This window comes from Echinops telfairi, unplaced genomic scaffold, assembly GCF_000313985.2.
Source record: "Echinops telfairi isolate 266 unplaced genomic scaffold, ASM31398v2 ScPeMD7_7424;HRSCAF=8462, whole genome shotgun sequence".
NCBI classification, from domain to species: domain Eukaryota; kingdom Metazoa; phylum Chordata; class Mammalia; order Afrosoricida; family Tenrecidae; genus Echinops; species Echinops telfairi.
The window spans coordinates 71,708,941-71,729,197 of NW_022111324.1; the positions used below are offsets into that span (position 1 = coordinate 71,708,941).

At 41.1% G+C, this 20,257-nt stretch overlaps 1 protein-coding gene across 2 annotated transcripts in view; it reads right to left on the reverse strand.

Moving 5' to 3' along the window:
* AIDA (axin interactor, dorsalization associated) overlaps nt 1-20,152 on the reverse strand; it is a 57,715-nt gene extending 37,563 nt beyond the window's left edge. Inside the window, exons 1-2 of one of the 2 annotated variants that reach the window (XM_045298125.1) lie at nt 19,902-20,152; nt 9,241-9,310 (exon numbers count right to left, since the gene is read on the reverse strand). In XM_045298125.1, coding sequence (XP_045154060.1) covers nt 9,241-9,310; nt 19,902-20,011 — 180 coding nt within the window. In that variant the 5' untranslated portion in view covers nt 20,012-20,152. The remainder of the gene's footprint in view (nt 1-9,240; nt 9,311-19,901) is intronic. The other variant, XM_004699927.2, reaches the window with a different exon arrangement.
* Between the last annotated feature and the right edge of the window lie 105 nt (nt 20,153-20,257).

Consider the following 20,257-nt stretch of genomic DNA (forward strand, 5'->3'; position numbering starts at 1 on the left):
TATCCAAAAGCTAGCACAATGGGAAAAGTTAATTTTGGCTTAAAAGTACAACTTTGAATTCGAAAATTAAAAACACAAGCAATATTAAGCAAAACCACTATGATGAATGGTGGCAAGTTCCACAATCAGATCTGTTTTACATAATAAAGTATCAAACAAAGATACATGATAGGATGGAGCCCTCTCCCTTAATACAGTTATATTTTACTATGAGAGATAAGACAGGCAAAAGCACAGAGAGGACCATAAGGCCGGCTCCACCACGACACACAACGTCCCTCACTGACCCATAGCACTACGGGAGACAACACTGGAGGCACAGTGCAGGAATTGTGCCCAGTCTGACCCCACCACACTGGGGCAAAACACTATGGGTGTGTAACAGAGCAGCAAGGGGAGCAAAGCAATGAAGTCTCGAGGATGCTAAAAATACACTTTGGGGCCAGGGCGTGGAACCCCATCAGACTGCAGGAAAACACTCCTAAAGCTCACCAAACAAACTATTTATAGGCTTTTCTTTTTCTGTCATTGGGTTTTTTTGGTGTTGTTTTCTTATTTCGTTTTGCTCTGTCTTGGTTTGCACTTATTATTGTCTCTGCATAGGCGGGATAAACAATCCAGAGAAGAAAATAGCGGGACCAAAGGTTGGGGGGAGCACAGGAGAGGGGGAGCTGGGGAAAAGGAATGGGGTGTCAACAAACCCAGGGACAAGGGTACAACAAGTGATCTAAAATCAATGGCAAGGAGGGCATAGGATGCCTGGGGCTTGATCAAGGGCAATGTAGCCAAGAAGAATTACTGAACCGCGAATGAAGGCCAAACATGATGGTGGGACAAAAGGAAAGTAAAAGGAAACAGAAGATCAAACTAGGAGGCAAAGGACCTTTATAGAGGTCTAAATACAGGTATGTACATATGTAAATATATTTATATATAATGATATGGAAATAGATCTATGTACACGTATTTTTGTGTTAAGTATTAAGGTAGCAGATGGACATTGGGCCTCTACTCTAGTACTCCCTCAACACAAGAACACTTTGTTCTAGTAACCCGGCATTCTGTGATGGTCACCTTCCTGACATGATCGCTGAAGACAAAATGGGTGCATAGCAAATGTGAAGAAAGCTAATGGTGCCTGGCTATCAAAAGATATAGCATCTGGGGTCTTACAGGCTTGAAGGTAAACAAGCAGCCATCTAGCTGAGAAACAACAAAGCCCACATGGAAGAAGCACACCAGCCTGTGTGATCATGAGGCATCGATAGGATCAGGTATCAGACATCAAAGACCCAGAACAAAAAATCATATCAATGTGAATGAGGGGGGGTGCAGAGTGGAAACCCAAATGGACATTCCTTTACAGAAGGGTCACAAGAAAGAGATGAGCCAGTGAGGGTACAGTATAGCACCGACGAAACATACAACTTTTCTCTAGTTCTCTAATGCTTTTCCCACCCCCCACTATCATGACCCCAATTCTACCTTACAAATTTGACTAGACCAGATCATGTACACTAGTATAGATAAGAGCTCCCAACACAGGGAACCCAGGACAGGTAAACCCCTCAGGACGAATAATGAGAATAGTGATACCAGGACAAGGGGAAGGTGGGGGGGGGGGGGGGGGGGGGGGGGAAGGGGAACCGATCACAATAATCTACATAAAACCCCTTCCCGGGGGGATGGACAACAGAAAAATGAGTGAAGGAAGACAGCAGTCGGTGTAAGACATGAAAAAAAAATTTATACATTATCAAGTGCTCATGAGGGAGGGAAGGTGGGGAGGGGAAAAATGAGCTGATACCAAGGGCTCAAGTAGAAAGAAAATGATGATGGCAGCATATGTACCAACGTGCTTGACACAATGAATGTATGGATGGATTGTGACAAGAGCTGTACAAGCCCCCAATAAAATGATTTTTTTTTAAAGGCGAAGGCCTCTGATTATGCCATATGCCTTGAAGAGACAAAACAGGAATCAGCATTAGGAATCAAGTCCTAATGGGTAGGAGGATTTTTAAAATGGAAGAATTTAGAACAGAAGTAATGAAGGAGTTTTTTTCTTACTTTAACAATGGTAAGAGGGGCCCTAGTGGCATGATGAGTTATATGTCAGCAGTTGAAAATCACTAGCCACTCCGAGAGAAAGAGAAGGCTCTGACTTCAATGCAGAATTAGTCTCAGAAACCCACAGGGGCAGTTCTACTCTGTCCGATAGGTTTGCTAGAAGTTAGAATGGCCTTGGCAGTATAAGTTAAGATGTGAATGCGTTAGATTATATTGCAATATTTTAACTGACGAGTGACTCTATCAGTTACTCCTGCAGAAAATTGTTGTGATGACCGGATATATAGATTGAACCTAAAAAGGGAAAACACTGAAGGTGAGATTTATCAGGTTATTCTAACTCTACAGGTAAACAATAATCAGAGTACATGATGAATCAGAGCATGAGTGACTAAGGTGGAAATAAAAAAGATGAGACCCTAAGACAGGCAAGTGAATTATGCCCATCTGACTTTCAAGTCCTTCCAAAAGAACATTTCTTGAGTTCTTAATAGAAATAAATCAATTCCTAACCCAAGACTAAAATATTTATGCAGGATATTTGCAATCCCTGAACTATGAAGTATCTGGGGATGGGGGGAGCAGAGGGAGGCATGCTTTTCAGAATTGACGACTTGCAAAAGTTTAGTCAAATGGACTTGATTTTCTTGGGAAGGTACATGAAGAACAAAGAGGGGAAACACTACAATCTTGACCAATGGTGCCTAGACCAGTGGGCTGCAGACAGTTCCTATGTCCACAACAAACTGCTCTTCTGGGAGCTGTTGGGTGGTGCTATTGGGTATGTGTTGGACTGCTAACTTCAAGGCCAGAGGTTCAAAACTACCATTCACTCCTAAATTCAAAACTACCAATCACTGCACTATAAAGATTTACAGCCTAAAAAGGGTCACTATTAGTCAGAATCAACACACTGGTAATTTTTAAAAAAATTGTTGTTTCTTTGTTGCTTTGGGGGGGGGGGGGCAGGATGGGATTTTAACAACTGAAAAAGTTAACCACTACCAAGCATATGACTCTTAGTCAAGGAAAATATACCAATATTTAACTACCCACACAATCTTTAAAATTTGTTTTTAATTCCAACATAAGTCCAATTTAGTCACAGCAGGATTGTAGTAAAGGATTCAAGAACCTCAGAATATATCTATTTACTTTCTTAAATAGCTTTTGCCTAGACACCAGCAACAATCTTTTCTTTATAAAATTTCATAGCCTCAAATTTTTGCTTACCTATACCACTAAAATCTGACAAAATCAGTAATTTTAAATAAGAATAGCTGTCTAATGATTATCATTATTATTGTAATGGCTAACACCTATTGACTATTTACTAAATGGCCTGTTTTCCTTAGTGATTTACACACAGTAATGTGTTTAATCCTCACAACAATCCTATGAAAGGGGCCCTGGTGGCATAAGTTTCATTCCTAAGCACAAGGTCAGCAGTTGGAATCCACCAGTGGCTCCATGGGACAACGAGGAGGCTGTCTGCTCCCATAAAGATTTACGGCCTTAGAAACAAAAAAAGCCCCAGTGTCTCATCGGGTCACTGTGAGTCTGACTCAACTTGATGGCAGTGGGAAAAGGGTGAGGATGAAAGGGGAAGAAAGTGACAATAAATGAAATCCTAACAAAAGGGAGGTAGAAGCACATTTGCCCGTGCCTCCCCAGCACAAGGGAAGGGGGAGGGCAGGGCAAATAAGACAAATTTCTTTTATCTGGTCTCCAGAAGAGATCAGAAACCTTGAAAAGGTGTGGGTGGGAACAGACAGGATGTTCACACTACTCCCACAATGGCTGACTGGGGATAAGGGCACAGTAGGAACTCTGGGATGCAGGGGTGCACATACATGGGAAAAGGAGGTATGTATGCTACAGAAAGTCAACCCACGGTGGTCGATGGTAGCAGGTCCTCTTCATTCTACCGCTTCCTTGGATTGCCCCCGAACAAAGTACCATTCTCAAAACATTCACTCCTTCAGTTCAAATGACCATTTCTATGACACTAGTCTAAATGCCATTCCTCACCTGAATTTTGTCTGGTAAGCAGGACAAGAATCAAGAGAGAGAAGAGGCTCAGAACCTCGAGTCTCCCCCCTGTAATCGAATCAATTAGCAAATCTTTAAAAACACATAGTTAACTCCTTTTCCTTCTACCATAAATCGATTTGATTTGATGTTTACAACATTTAAGGTAAAAAGTAGTTGACTTTTTATAACTGAGTCATCTACCAAACTATTTTAAATATAAACACTTCTTCAAGTTAAGCAAAAGCAACTTTTTATCCAGAATCGATTGAAGTGTGGCAGAATACCAACAAGCACTATTCATAAATATTTTAAGGAACCACACCCAATCTTAATATGAAAAAGGAGTGAAACACTGTCATTTTCATCTGCAGAAATAGCACTAAGAATGCAGCACTCAGTTGTTAATATTTATGTCAAAATCAAGTGTTTGCTACTATAATTACCTTAGGAAAAAAGGTTACAAAAGAATTAAGAAGGACAAGGACATGTGTGCAAAAAAATATTAACTTTTAACTAATGTACAGTAAGACCACACACTGAAGTGGGATCTAATTTTAGAAAGGCTTAAATTACTGAACTACTCAAATTAATTCCTCAGAGAAGTGGAAATTCATGGCTGCATTGGCAAAATATTAGTTTTCTTATTCAGTCATCTTTACGGAGACCAACAACTCAGAGTCATGAGACAAAGAAAAGATGGGACAAAAATGGACAACTAATAAGCTGCATTAGTTTTCTAAAATGCACTCAATTTGCCTAAGGAAGTAGGCTTACAATTAGATACACAATTAAAGCAATGTCGTCTCATTTAATCAATCCTCACTTAGTTCTCAGATCTAAAGAACCAGTCATCAACTACATGACTGGAGAGGGGAGGGCGTAGAGCACGTGAAACCTATTAAACGCAAACCTAGCATATAGTACTGGAATTCTCATTAGGACCAACCTTGATTCATAACTGAAAAACTTTCTAAGTTCATGAGACAGGATGTTCTATCCTGTCCAGAAACTTACAAGAGAAAATTTACTACACCAAAGTAGGGACTCTACTGGAATGAAAGTTTTTGGCAGCCATTCTTTGGCTACTACACCCAGCTGTTATAATGACAAAAACTATTGAGCATGAAATGAAAGCTAAAGCAACTAATCATGAAGGAGGACGATAAGCACTGTGATTTTACCCCAGAATTCTTGAAGAATACTATGAATAGAAAATCTATAAGAAGGTTTCCTATACTATTTATCATCAATGAATAAAGTTTAGAGAGATCAGCTATTCGGCCTCAGAGATCTCAAGATTTAAAATATTGTGAAGATGTGGTCATGATAATCTATCTTAAATAATCATCACATATAAATAACTATTGATAACCTAAGTTCCAGCAAAACATTTACTCATCAAAGATTGTTGAGAGCTCACTGTGATGCAGACAGTCAAGAGCATCATAAAAAAGCTCTATAGAAATACTGAAGATTGGAAAAGCTGGAGTTTCATTATCCCACAAACAAAAGCATGGTTGGCATCATTCTAAGATTTGCCACCGACACAAAAATATTAAAAACATAAAGCTATAATTCAAAATAGAAAACATAAAAAACAATTTTGCTGAGAATAGGTAATCTGTTTTCTTCTTTGGAAGAAAACAAAATCAAGTTTCCTCTCTTTAGTTTATTATGTGTCAAGTCTGACAATCAATTAAGTTTGCAGACGTAAGTGTATCTATCAAAATTTCCTATAAAATGGTCTTCAAAACACTCAAACCAAACCCCAAATCTACCTCATTGCCTCCATGTCAATTCCAACTCATTGTGTTCACGTAGGACAGGGTAGAACTGCCCATGTGGGTTTCTGAGACTGTAACTTACTCTACAGGAGTAGAAAACCTCATCATCCAAAATCCCAAAGAGATGCTGATGCCTTTGAACTGCTGACCTTGAGGTTAACAGCCCACTATACCACCAGGGCTCCTTTCAGAACCCAATGGATTTTCTCAAAGGGGAAAGGGGATACTGCCGAAATAAAATAAAGGAACACTGCATACCAATCAAACGGTAAGCACACGCATTGGCATATTAAAAGTCCTGAGCCGCAGTCACAAACCCTTTCTGTTCATATAATTCCATTAAGTTTGCAGACTCAACGTTCGCTAGAACACATGTGGGAAATTCTTGTTTTCTAACCATTTAATAACTTGGAGTCTTTGGTATTTTTCCTTATGTAGCATTCAAATAGGGCCTACGACTACTATGAGTTTGGGGTTTCTGTTTTTTGGGGTCACTGAAAGTTTGTCTTGTATTTCAAAAAGACAAACTTTAGATGTATATGTCCTACTTTCTTTTCATAATGTAGCACAGAATCATTTGGGAGTTCTTCTCCAAGCCCAAGGACCAGACAGGCAGCCTAGGCATTCTCTGCAGTCCCACTGGCACCCACAAATGCCTTCCAGGCAGGTATTATAAATAACAAATACCTCAGAAACTGGGCCTCCAAGAAAGGAGGTAGTGAATGCTTCAGCAAGAGAGGTCATCGGGAGATTAGGGGTAACTTTTAAGATCTTTTAGTGTTGGTTTCTAGGCCTGTATAGAGTTACCATCTCAGAAGCCCACTATTGGACTCAGTGAGTTTGTTTCTGGGGGAAATCCTTCATTTCATATATGAAGACACTGAGACCCAGACATGGAGCTAGGGTTTACAACTAAGTCTTCTGTCCCCAGGTTTTGGGGTCTTTACCCTGCACTAGGCTTCCTGGATCCTTCTGCTCTGAAGTGGCTTTGGATCCAAAGAAAAATTGCAAACATTCAGACAGTCAGGTGGCTACAAAGGAAAAAGTCTACACATTGTGGGATAGCATTATCAAAAGTCAGTTTCAGCCTTAAAATGTTTAAAAACTGTTAAGAAAGGTTAATTTTTAAATAAAATTATCATCATAAAACAAGGCTCATTCTCTACTGTTGTTTTGGATCATTTTAGTTTGATATAAAAGTTCAAGTCAGTTTCATATTGCTCAGGTGTCCCACAGCAACAATTGTGTCAAAACTACAAAACATACATACAGCTCAAAACAAAAAGGTCACTAAAAATATTCACTTCATAAATTTATTTTCCCTCATATTCACAATACAGTTAGCTATCAATTTATGCACATTTAAATTGTTAGCTCTCAAATTAAATGCCAACCTTCAAAAATCAGGTTTTAATGCTCAGTCCTATGAAGCCAACTGATCAATTTTCTAATCAATTCCTAGGTAAATTTCATAAATCCTATGGAGGTAATAAAGTGTAATTTGTTTCCTTAAACAAATCAATCATTTCCTCTGTGGCCACTTTATTTTCCAGGATAAAACTGCAAGTGTCCCATTCTAACCCTAAGGAGGTTTCTGGTAAAAGGTCACCCTACTCTGGTCAGGTCTCTGAGTCCAGAGTCTGAGGAGATCCAGAGGCCAAAGTAAGAGTCTCTCACTACTTGAAGGATGACAGCATCTTTTATAAAAGAAATTGTTCCAGATAAACAGAAAATTCTAATCAAAAGTGTTCAGAATGCACATAAATATCAAAAATAAACAAGAAGCAAAAAGACCAACTAAGTTCATGAAATAACAGATTATTGTGGATATTTAACAGTGACTGTAATGCCCTTTTTAATTCTAACAAACTGGTTTGCTCTGAGGTTTTTTCTTTTCTTTTTCAAAGTAGAAAACTAAACTCCCAAACCAAACTCACTGCCGTTGATCAATTCCAACTCACAGTGACCCTATAGGGCAGAGGAGACCTGTCCCTTTCCATTTCCAAGATTTTAATCTTTACAGAAACAGACAGCCTCATCTTTCTCCTACAGAGCGACTAATGGGTTTGAACTGCTAACCACAAGCTCAATTCATAGCCCACTATACTACCAGGACTACATTACATTAGTCAAAGTTGAACCTAAAAAGTTAAAATACATAAATTCAAGATAATAATAATTAATGTAAGAAGTATGGCTAAGCCTAACCATTCATTGGATGCTCTCCCTGCTGCCAACTCTGAACTCATTTTATGGAATCAAAACTAAGTATGTGTTTCTCAATTCACTGGCCATTAAGTTGATTCTGACTCATAGTGACCCTATAGAACAAGGCAGAACTGCCCCTGGGAGTTTCCAAGACTGTAACTCTTTACAAGGGTAAAAAGTCTCATCTTGTTCCCACAGAGCAGCTGGTTGGTTCTAACTCCTGACCTTGAGATTACCAGCCCAATGCATAACTCACTCCATACCAGGGCTCCTAAATATGTTTAAGCGTGCTTAAAATGCATACATAATGTCACTCTCACCCTCTACCTACACTTTATGAAAAAAAATACTCTTAATTAATAAAAGCAAACTAGGTCATCATGGTTTTCACACTGTCTTTTCTTAAGAGATGAGGTTTATCACATAAATATGTAAGAGAAAGCTTGACAATTTGTTGCTTACTTACAAGATTAAAAACTGACTTAACATTAGATACTTTTGAGTCCTGAGAAATGGAAATTGTTCTCTCATTTCTCCTCACTCCTCTAGAATAAAGCTTCTTAAAGGATCTCTATTTATAATTTCTAGTAACAGGGAACCAACTTGACACATCAGTTAATTCAAGGAGAAAGAGCACCACTGGAATATTTTACAAGATAACACATTCATTTTGCTACTGGATTCCTATGCCTAATTCTCAACTTGGTTTTTCCCCACGTCTTTGGGTTCTTTTGCTTGCTTGCTTGCTAGTTTTTATTAAAAGAAGGTGGAGAAACATAGAAAACTCAAGATTAAACAAGTGTGCTTAATGCTTTCTATTTCCTCCTAGTGATGCTACACAAATTCCAGTCTCTGAGTCACTCCTGACCCCTCCCCTAAGCAAAGTGTGGATGGCCTCCACAACAGTTTAAAAAGTTTGGACAGCTTGTGCTGGGCTAAACTATTCACCCAAACTCCTGAAGTGATCGATCATGTGGGACCTCTGGATCACTTAATGATAAAAACTTGACTCAGACAAGATATAACCAGTTTCGTTCATTTAAAAGCATAGCTGGTTTTGTTGTTTGTATTGTTCTTAATGGACTCAAAACACAGAAGGCTTTCCATTTGGGATCCGATATACCAAGAGAATATTTCATAGTACCTTTTGTTCTTCTGTGAATTCTGAATTATTGTGTTGAGCCTGGGCCTCTTTTTGGAGATGTCTTGCTAATCTGTAAGAAGAAAAAGGCATTCTTTCAAATGAAAAGAAAGCAAACTATTTCGAGTATATATAAATCAACATCTCTAGAATTAAACTCTTCATACAAAGATGATGAAAAATAAGGTGTAAACTTTTCATACAATTTCCCTGGGACCAATTTCAGCTTTATCAGGGAAATAAAGTAAATGAAGGAGAAATAGCTAGAACAGATATAATGAAGTTGTTGACATGATGTGAAGACCTTAATGTCACTTATCAATTAAGTCTAGAAATGGAGTGTGTGTGTATGTGGGCAGGAGGTAAATCGTTTTTATTCTGAATTAGGTTTATAAAGTAGCTCATCAGTTTTACATTCAACAGTTCATACACAGTTTCAACTCATCTACTGCAATCTCCTCAATGCACTCGGTTTCTTGTCCCATCTCTCCTTTCTGAACCCTCGCCTGTCCTTCCATAAATGCTGCCCTTTTGACCTTAAATGGTTGATTATTCTACAGCGGCCGAGCCGAGCTCCGCCCACACGGGGTGCCTCAGGACGATCACCTTGAGGGCTTCTCCAGTATCTGAGCAGTAAGCCAAGTGGTAGATTTTATTGCGTTTTCACCAAAAACAATAAAAATTAGGCAGCACCTCCAAAGTCAAAAGGAAAATAAGATTAATTTAAAATCTGAAAATAAAAATGGGCAAGGGACTTGAATAGATATTTTTCCAAAGAAGACATAAAAATGGCCAAAAAGAGATGAAAAGGTGCCACTCCCAATTTGCCTGGTTTCCTGTTCCTTGGCAACTGCTCATCGGCTTTGTGTCTCTATGGATTTCCCTGTTCCAGAAAAGACGTGGGCCTTTTTATGTCTGGTACCTTTCACTCACTATGACAGTTCTGGTATTTAGCTGGGCTTCAGTATGTATCAGTATTTCATTCCTTATTTCATGTCTGTATAAAATTCCACTGTATGACTGCACCACATTTTGTTTATTCATCAGCAGTTGATGAGCATTTGAGTTGTTTTAATTTTTAGCTATTATGAATAATGATGCTGTGAACATTTGTATGTACATTTTTGGTGAAATATGTTTTCCACTCTCTTGAGTCTGACCTAGCAGTTGAATTGCTGGGTCATAAGGTAACCCAAGGTGTGCCGTTTTGGGAACTGCTGTTTTCCAAAAAACATTTTACCTTTCCCAGCAACAGTGCACGAGAGATCCAATTTCTCTACATCCTCAAGCAAACCTGTACTTAATTAGTTAATTATAATCAACCCACTGGAAGCACTATCAGGTGCTCATTTGTGCTGTTAACCGAAAGGAAGGCTGTTAAAACCCACCAACCACTCTGAGAAAGATGAAGCTTTCTACTCCCATAAAGATTCACAGCCTCAGAAACCCAAACAGGGTAGTTCTCCTCTGTTCTTTGGGTTGCTATGAGTTGAACTCAACTCAATGGTAGTGTTTGCTTTGCAGTTGGTGAGTGGTTTAAAATCAGGAAAAGTATACACAGGGTTGTATACTTTCGTTATACTTATTCACTCTGAATAAAGAATGTGAGAAGCTATGTTGTGCAGATGACACAAACTTGCTTGCTCAATGAGAGGAGGACTTGAAGCACTTACTGAGGAAGATCAAGGCCTGCAGCCCTCAGTAGGGACATGCTCACAGAGGCAACGTCATCCACTGCCTTTGAGTCAATTCCAGCTCACAGTAACCCTACAGGGCAGAATAAAATCGCCCCTTTGGGTTTCCAAGGTTTTAAATCTTGACGGGAACAGAAAACCTCAATTTCCTCCTGTGGAGCAGCTGGTGGGTTTGAACCACTAACCTAGCAGTCCAATTTATAATCCACTACACCAGGGCCCCTGTGCTCATGAAAGAAGCAGTTGAGAAATCAAAGGACATATTACATTGGGTAAATATGCTGTACAAGGCCTCTGTAAAGTGTTGAAGAGCAAGACTGTCACTTTGAGGACTACAGTGCACCTGAGCCAAGCCATAGTATTTTCAATCACCTCATATGCATGTGAAAATTGGACAGTGAATAAGGAAATCCAAAGGAGAATGAGTGCACTTGAATTATAGTGCTGGTGAAGATATTTAAAGTACTATGGGCCGGCAAAAGAACAAACAAATTTGCCTTGAAAGAAAATATCAGTATCATGTACTTTGGACATGTATTAGGAGAGACCAGTTCCTGGAAAAAGACATCATGCTTTGAAAGTAGAAGAGCAGTAAAAAAAGAGGAAGACCCTCAATGAGATGGGTGGACACTGACTGTACAAATGAGCTCAAACATACAAGTTGTAAGGATGGCAGAGGACTGGACAGTATTTGTTCTGTTGTACACAGCATCACTATGAGTTGGCATAGACTCAAGGGCACCTAACAACTATATAACAAAAACACAATTAAATTTACCCCTTTTGGTCTCTGTCCTTGGTTCCTAAGAGGTAACTTCTTAAACTTAAACTCACTGCTGTCAAGGCAATTTTAACATATAGTTACAGAACATAGTAGATGTGTCCCTGTGGGTTTCTGAGACTGTAACTGTTTACAGTCTCTCGCCAGTGGAGCGGCTGGTAGTTTCAAACTGCAGACCTTGTGGTTAGCAGCCCAATGCATAACCCACTAAGCCATCTGGGTTCCTTGAGAGATAACTTCTAAAACCTTGCAAATTCTCCAATTTGAGAGTCTTTGACAAGGTCTCCAGACCACATCTACCTAAATATGTTCTGTTCATGAGGGGACTCATATCAAAAACCAAAACCAAAATCGCTGCCTTCGAGTTGACGCTGACTCATGAAACCTTATGAACCAGTGGTTCTCAACCTGTGGGTCCCAACCCCTTTGCGGGGGTCGAATGACCCTTTCGTAGGGGTTGCCCGATTCCTAACAGTAACAAAATTATAGTCATGAAGTAGCAATAAAAATAATTTTATGGTGGTGGGGGGTCACCACAACATGAGGAACTATATTAAAGGGTCATGGCATTAGGAAGGTTGAGAACCACTGCTATAGACCAAGGTAGAACTCCCCCTGTGAGTTTCTGAGACTGTAACTCAGTCTCAGAAAAGTCCGTTTTTCTCCCAAGGCGCCACTGGTGATTTTGAACTGCTAACCCATGGATCACAGCCCATTTAACCACTACGCCACCAGGGGGCCAGGGCTGCCCATATCAAAAAGACCCTTCATGTGCCATCAGCTGACTTCAGAAAAGAGGTATGATTCAAACACAACCACAAAATACTCAGTGATACCAGATTTTAACTCAGAGTGATTTCCAAGCTTGAGTAGAAATGGCCCATAGGGTTTCCAAGGGTGTACACCTTTTTGAGAGCTCTTTTTCCAGATGAGTGGATGTTGGGTTTAAACAGCCCACCTTTCAGCTAGCAGGCAAACAATTAACCACTGTGCCATGAGGGTTCCTACACAGTATCTAAAAAGGCCCAATGGAGGGTCTGGACACTGAAGCGCCATGGACTTCCTGGTTACTGAAAGGCATGGGAAGGTAGCACATTCATTCCACTGTGAGCCATGGAAGCTCCTCCAAGACCTCACTCTAGGTATTGCTTCATTTGTTATCCGTTTTGCTATAATGAAACATTGAAAGTCAGTATAGCATTATCCTGAGTTGTGTGTCATTTTTGAGAACTACTGAACTTGAGATAGCAGGTCATTAGTAAAGAGAGGCCCTGGGGATCTATAAGCTATCAAGAGTGGATAGAGGGAACCCTTGAATTTGTAGCCAGCAGGCCAATGGCATCTCCAAGCTTCAGCTAGCGTCTAAAATCTTGAGCAGGCTTAGCAGGCGGGAGCACTGTGCTTTTTAACTGTGAGAGCTGACTGACTTAAGCCTGGAGTGTAGGATCAGAGGAAGTTGTTGGTGTGAGGTGCTGTTGAGTAGGTTCTCATAGTAACCCTCTGTTCAACAGTACAAAACACCGCCCGGTCCGCCACCACCCTCACAATTGTTATGTTTGAGTCCCTTTTCCGCTGCCCTTCCACTTTATCAGGCATGATGTCCTTCTCCAGGGACTGGTGTCTCCTGATAACATGTCCAAAGTAAATGAAACGAAGTCTCGCCGTCCTAGCCCCTAAGAAGCTTTCTTCTGGCTGTTGTTCTTCCGAGACAGACTTGTTTGTTCATTTGGCAGTTCGTGGCATTTTCATGGAACTCATGTGCAATTGGAACTGGAACAAAATTGAGTAAATACTATTGTAATTTAAGTCCTTCAGTTTAGTTGCTCTCAATGTTGTGGGATTGAATTGATGGGCTCAACTGAGGTTGACATATTCCTCATGATAAAGCCGGGCCAAAGCAACCAAACCTACTACCATCTAATTGATTCTAGCTCATAGCAACCCTATGTGCTACTTCTGAGGCTACAGACCTTTACTTACACTAGTCTCTTCTCCCATGGAGCAGCTGGTGGATTTGGACCGCTGACCTTGTGGTTAGTGTAGTTAGTAGTCTCTTTACAAAGCAAGAAACTCCTTAAAAACCCTCGTAATATTTGCCAATGTGATCTATCACATTACTTACTCAATTGCTTTCATTCATTTCTAGATTCTCACCCCCACCCAAGCTGGTAATCCTATATAGTTTTTCTTAAAATGTCATTCGTAAACCACTTTTTACAAATTCTCTACAGGTAAGGGTACAAATAAAAACAGCCATTGTTCTTGTTTTTCCCTAACTTTTGCTGACTGATCACCTACATGGAGCATTCATTAGTAATCAAAGTCTGTATCCTTAATAATGTCAAATATTCATCCCTGAATTCAGTGTCCCAAGTGTTCCTTTATTCCACACATAACTTGCCAACATTGGCTAGTAACCTTGCAGGGTCACTGGCAAAAAGAAGGCTAGTGCTACACTCCTGTTCAAATGCTAATAGTAGGTAGGTAAGGATGCTAAATTCAAATAGAGAATCCTATTTTTAAAAAATTAGGCAACAGACTGAAAAATACTTGCAAATCATATGCCTCATACGTGAATCTGTGCAATCCAATAGGTAAAAGACAAACAACTCAATTTAAAAATGGACAACAGATTTGGACAGCTACATTACCAAACTAGATCTAGACAGAAGGGAAATAAGCATATTGAAGGCATTGTTTGTCATTTGGTAAATACAAATTAAAATCACAACAAAATGTACTATATACCCATTAAAATGGCTGTAAGTAAAAGATAGTAACAAGTGCTGGTGAGAATATGAAGAAATAGGAAGGTTCAACCCTGCTGGTAGATATGTAAAGTGGTAAGATTAATTCGGAAAACAATTTGAGGGTTTATTTTAAAAGTTACACACAAAACCACCATGCTGTTGTTAGCTGTTGCCCCAATGCAAAACACACACACACACACACACACACACGCCACCTCACATACAATGGGGTGTGACTCATGTGATGCAGAATTGTAGTTACTGGCCGAGTTTGGTAAGCAGTTCATCAGGCTTTTCCTCCTAGTTCTTCTCGGTGTGCTGAAACTTGTTCAGCATCGTAGCAAGAGGATTACCTTCCCTAACAGACCAGTCGTGTTTGCACTTGAGGTATAGTGGCCGGGAATCAAACTCAGCTCTCCAGTACAGACGGTGATCATTTTACCACTGAACTACCACTGTCATCTGAGACTCAGCAATTTCACTTACATAAGTGAAAAAATATATATATTCCATATATATATACAAGACAAACAGTGGCTTCTAAGGGCATCTGCCGGGGTAATTCAATTCAAGGCAGACAGGTTAGCTTGGAAAGCTATGGTGACTGTCTGGGAACACTAAAGGGGTAGTCTTGATAGATGTTCTTGAAGGACCCAGGACAACCATAGAGTCTAATTCAGACGATGTTTTCAGAAAAGTGAAAACGCATTGGTGAGGAGAGCTGGGAAAGTTGTGTAAAGAAGGACATTTTTCCCATCATCATTGTTCAAGGGTAGCAAGAAATACCCTATAAGAGTTTTATTGGGAAGCCTTACTCCATCCACCCTACAGCCCAAACTCGAACAGTTTAAAGGAACAGAATTTGAGTCCTTCCCGGATGCCAAAGCTCTCTTCGATGTGATGTAACTCAAAAAGCACGGAACCCTGCAAGAAGCATTAGAGATACACTGGAAGGAGGGTATGCTGAGAAATAGCTCCCCATTTTGACACTTTTAATAAAAGTCTCTACAATTTTGTAGCAATAGTTTTTTATTTATTCTTGTATTTGCAGCACATACAAATACAAGGTGCTTCACAAAGATACATGGAATTTTCCTACAGACCTGTCGCAGCTCCTTTGTGTTATGTAGACAAAGCCTCTGCTAGTCCCTGTACCTGTTCAGCTTGTGGTATCCACCCTCACATCCACTTACACTGTCACTACTGATAGCGCAGGGCCGTGTGTGCAACAGCCTTTTATACTTGTGCTTCTCAGTGTTGGGCTGACCTTATTGTTTACTGCCTTTCCCTTCACCCAAGAGAACACGTGTCTATCTAGTTAGTTAGTGACTTTCCCTTTCTCTCACTTCGTAACCACCAAAAAATGTCTACTTTTGTTTGCATATCTTTTCTTCACTCCCGAGAACAGGGGTCCCCTGCAATGTGTGTGGCGGTCGGATTTCACTCAGCATAAGGACCTCCAGGTCCCCCAGGCAGGAACATGTTGGAGGGTTCCTTGTTCTTTCATGTTGTAGAGATTCCAGTGTGTTGACTGATCAGAGTTTATTGATCCACTCAACCTTCTGTAGGCATTTCGGTGGTTGTTCCCATCTTTATGCTGCTGTGAACAATGCTGCAATCAACATGGGTATGCATATAGCTATTCATTCTACAGCTCCTATTTCTCTAGGATACGTACCTAGCAGTGGGATTCAATTGCTGAATCATATGGAATCTTTTTTCCTAACTTTTAAGAAGGGCAAGGTTGTAATCTTTACAGAAACAAGACTGCTATATCTTTCTCCCCCAGAGCAGCTGGTCTATTTGAACCGCTGACCTTTCCATTAGCAGTCAAGCACCATAACTACTGCACCACCAAGTATTCTTAGATTTTGAGTAGTAACATTGATATAAAATATGGTAAAGATGACTAAAAAAAAAATCTGTCTTTCTGAAAGTTATTATTCAATCTTCAAACTCATCATTCATTCATTTAATAGATATTTATTGTGTACCCATATACTAAGTAAATACTTTAAGATGATCTTGTGAAATGTCTGATTCTGAAGAACAATTTTTATATGGCTCAGCCATAATGAGGGAGTCATTTATCCCCAAGTAGCTGAAAAGGGATTGCTTGTTAAATGACATTATTTTTAATTAATCTGTATATTTTAACAATTTTCATTTTGACAGAACTCACAAGTCCCCACAATACTTATCATCAACTCCTTTATGTTCCCACAACATACCCCTTAATACATTCCTTCACAGATATTTACTGATAGCTCAATACTACTTTATGCCAAGTACAGAGTGGAGTGCTCACACAGCCCTTCCCATCCACCCCCAATATTCACCTCTCAGGAACATTACACTTTAGTGGAGGCGACAGCAGGCAAAAGGAGTATGTAAAATACATTTTAGATGGTGATAGTACTGTAGAAAAAGAGAATCAGCTGGGCATAATAAATGCTGAGGCAGAGGGATCAGAGGTAGACAGCAGGTTCTACATTTAAGTAAAGGAGTCACTAGAAGTTAACATCTGAACCACAATCTGATGTAGGGGAGCAAGCAATTCAGGGAGGGGGGCAAGAAAGCCCTAAGGTGGCCCGCAGCTTCAGGAAACTAAGTGCGTTGGGAGCAAATGGTTATAGTGCTCCCCCTGTAATGAAGCAGAGACCCTAGCAGAGTTTTCAAGGCTACAATCATTCCTGCAGCGATCTCCAAGCCCTTCCCTTTTAGATCCACTAGGTGGGTTTGAATAGCCATCCTTCTGGTCAACAGCGGAGTTCTTAACCTGTTGTACCACCAAGGAGCCTTAGAAGGAATGACAGTGCTATTTTCATACTGCATTAATCACATTTCACACTAAACATTTCTATGAGCATCTTAATGCTTTGAGGACAGAAACCGTATCTTATTTAAAAGCTTTGGAGCCCCCAGTCCTTCCTATGGAGTCATCACAAGAGGCTAACATGCCTTCAGTTTATGTATACATTCATTTAAATCTTTGACCATTTTGGCATCAGTGTACTGTGTATCACATTATGATAGCACAGATAAGTGTAGGCCGTGAGTATTTATAGAAGTAGACCGCCACATCTTCCTCCCCAGAAGGGCCTAGGTGGGTTTGAACTACCAAACTTTTGGTTAGCAGTTGGGCTCTTATATAACCACTGCATGCATTCTTTTTCATCATTATAAAACCAAACCAAACCAAACTGCCATCTAGTTGCTTTTGACTCATAACAACCCTAAACAGTTTCTAGGACTGTATGGGCACCAACAGCATCCTCTTTCTCCAGAAGCAGTTCGTGGATTTGAACAACCAACCTTTGGGTTGCAGTCCAACGCCTAACCTACCATGCTAGTGGCTCCAAATGGTTTCATTTGCCTCACGTTTTGATTGCACCTTGGCTTAGGAATTTGGCTGCTAACCGCAAAGGTGGCAGTACAAAAGGATAAGGTAGCTTTCTCCCATGAAGATTTACATTCTCAAAGACCCTATATAAGGTCATCATGTGTCGGAATCAGGTTTAGTTTTTTTCCCCCTCCTAAGTAGACAATTCAAATCAAGAGGCTATTCATTTTAAATCTTTGATCTTATTTTATATACAGCCTGTATGTTCACAAAATTTACCCTAGTTCATACAAATGTCTATTCAAACTTGACACTGGCAGTTTTATAGTAATTAGGGGACTGTTCTGTATCATGAAGTTCAAAGGTAAGTATTGAGATCCAACAATGGATTTGTATGTGCCTATTACCTTCATTTACATTTCTACAATTCCATATAAACAGCTTGCATATTCGATTTTCCTTTGTAAATTCAATTGGACATGCTATTCTTCACTTGCCATTGTGAGCCTGCTGTGGAATACCAACAGCTGCTAGGCCTCCTGCCACAAGTGAGAGGCAGCTTTCTAGTTCTGAGTATACAATTGTAAGTTAACATACAGGCGCTTAGTGTCTAACCAGCTACAGGATGAAAGGCCATGGTCTAGTAACAAAGGAAACCATCTAACTGTCCACTTCTCTTAGAGAATTACTCTATCAACAAAGGTAAAACCAAGTCCCTTAAGTACTGTGTAGTAAAGAAGACAAGATGTTGGAATGTGGTGTAGTTTTGTGACCCGGGGGGTAATCTGTTTTAACTGAGCTTCATTTTCTTCCTTTTGTAAAATAAGAATCGTATTCTCACTGAGAGGCTGCAAGAACAAATAAAATCATATGAAAGTGCAAGACAAATTCTAGGAGTTGATATATATAACAAAACGGCCCAAAGCAGTTGCTTTCTGGGCTGTGGGGAACTACAGGCTTCACAAGCAGTAGGGTTGGGTGAAGAACATCGAAACATTCAACAGTAGAAGGATACAAGTTAGCTATTGTGAAAAGAAGATTAAGATTTAGACCTTTCAAGGACCAAGTCTCCACTTTTCAGAACACAGAGTGAAAAAAAAAAAAGATTTTTCTCACTCCTATTTCATACTCAGTAAAACCTCAACAATTTGTTTTTTAAAACAATCTGTTTGCCAACAATACCATTTTGGTACGGTTCTTATTTAGGGTAAAATGCAAGAAACCAAGGGAGAATTTAAGCATATACAACAATCCCTGTTTTTCCTTTTCTTTTTCAGGAAACCAGAAAGGAAAGAACTGGGACTAGGTTAAGTAAGGAAATTGGTACTCACAAGAACCCTGCAGCTTATACATTATACACAGGAAAAGGAGGAGGGACCGGTGGCTCCTGCGCTGTCTATTAATTCACATTTTGCTCTCTTCGGTTCACATCCTGCGCGGACTCCACCCAAAGCAACTTTGCGAGGGGGTGGATGGGACTTACAGCCTAGCAAATAACAGTTGCAGAAAGCGAAACCAAACCGAGGTGAACTGAAAACACGGTTCATTAGACAGAGGTGGCAAGGGGCGCGAAGGAGACGCTTCTTTTGGCAGGAGCGGCATCCCAGGCCTCGCCGCTTCCTGGGGTACCTCCCCTCCTACCCCCGATCGCAATCGTTCCCCCTGGTCCCACACACGGGCAGGATGTAGACACTCGTACAAGGCAAAGCCTCCCATCCCCGGGTCGTGGGCGGAGAACACACAACTATTCCCGAGAGGTTTTAAGAGAGAAATTGAGGGGCGGCAACCAGAGAGACGGAGGAAGAAAGGGAAACTGGCTGCAGAGTCGGGGACCCAATAGCTGGTGGGAGGGAACTAGGTGTGAACGTGTGGTGGCCGGCGCCCCGGGAAAGAACCGCTACCTGTTGAATGGAAGTGGCCCCGCTAGCTGGGCGACGGGCGCGGTATCCTAGACAGCCGTGTCCCCGGGGCTACGGCGATCTCAGCCCCAGTGCCGGCGGGGCCCCACCCCGAGAAACCTAGGCTGCACACCCAGTGATGGGAGACCCCCACCCACCCACCCAGGGAAAAATGGGAGGCGGCCGTTCGTCACTCACATCTGATACTCGTCTATCGCCTCCACCAGCTGGCCCCAAGAGTCGAAGTCGGCGCCTCTCCTAAAACTGGCGCCCCAGCGCTGCAGCAGACTCCGGGTCACCTCCGACATGGCCGGTCGCCACCCCGGCCCCTCCCGCCCCTGCCCCACCGAGGTCGGGCTTCAGGGCGCCATCCTCCCCGGGCCTGGCTCCGACATTAACAGGGCCAGGAGGAACCACTCCGGTCACCACCGCCACCCGCCGAGGAGCCGCCCAAGCCCATTTGCCGCCACAGCCAAACTTAGCCGCCCCGCAGGGCCCGCCCCGCGGAAACCCCGCCCCGAAGCCCCGCCCCCGGGGGAGGCCGAGGCCGCCCC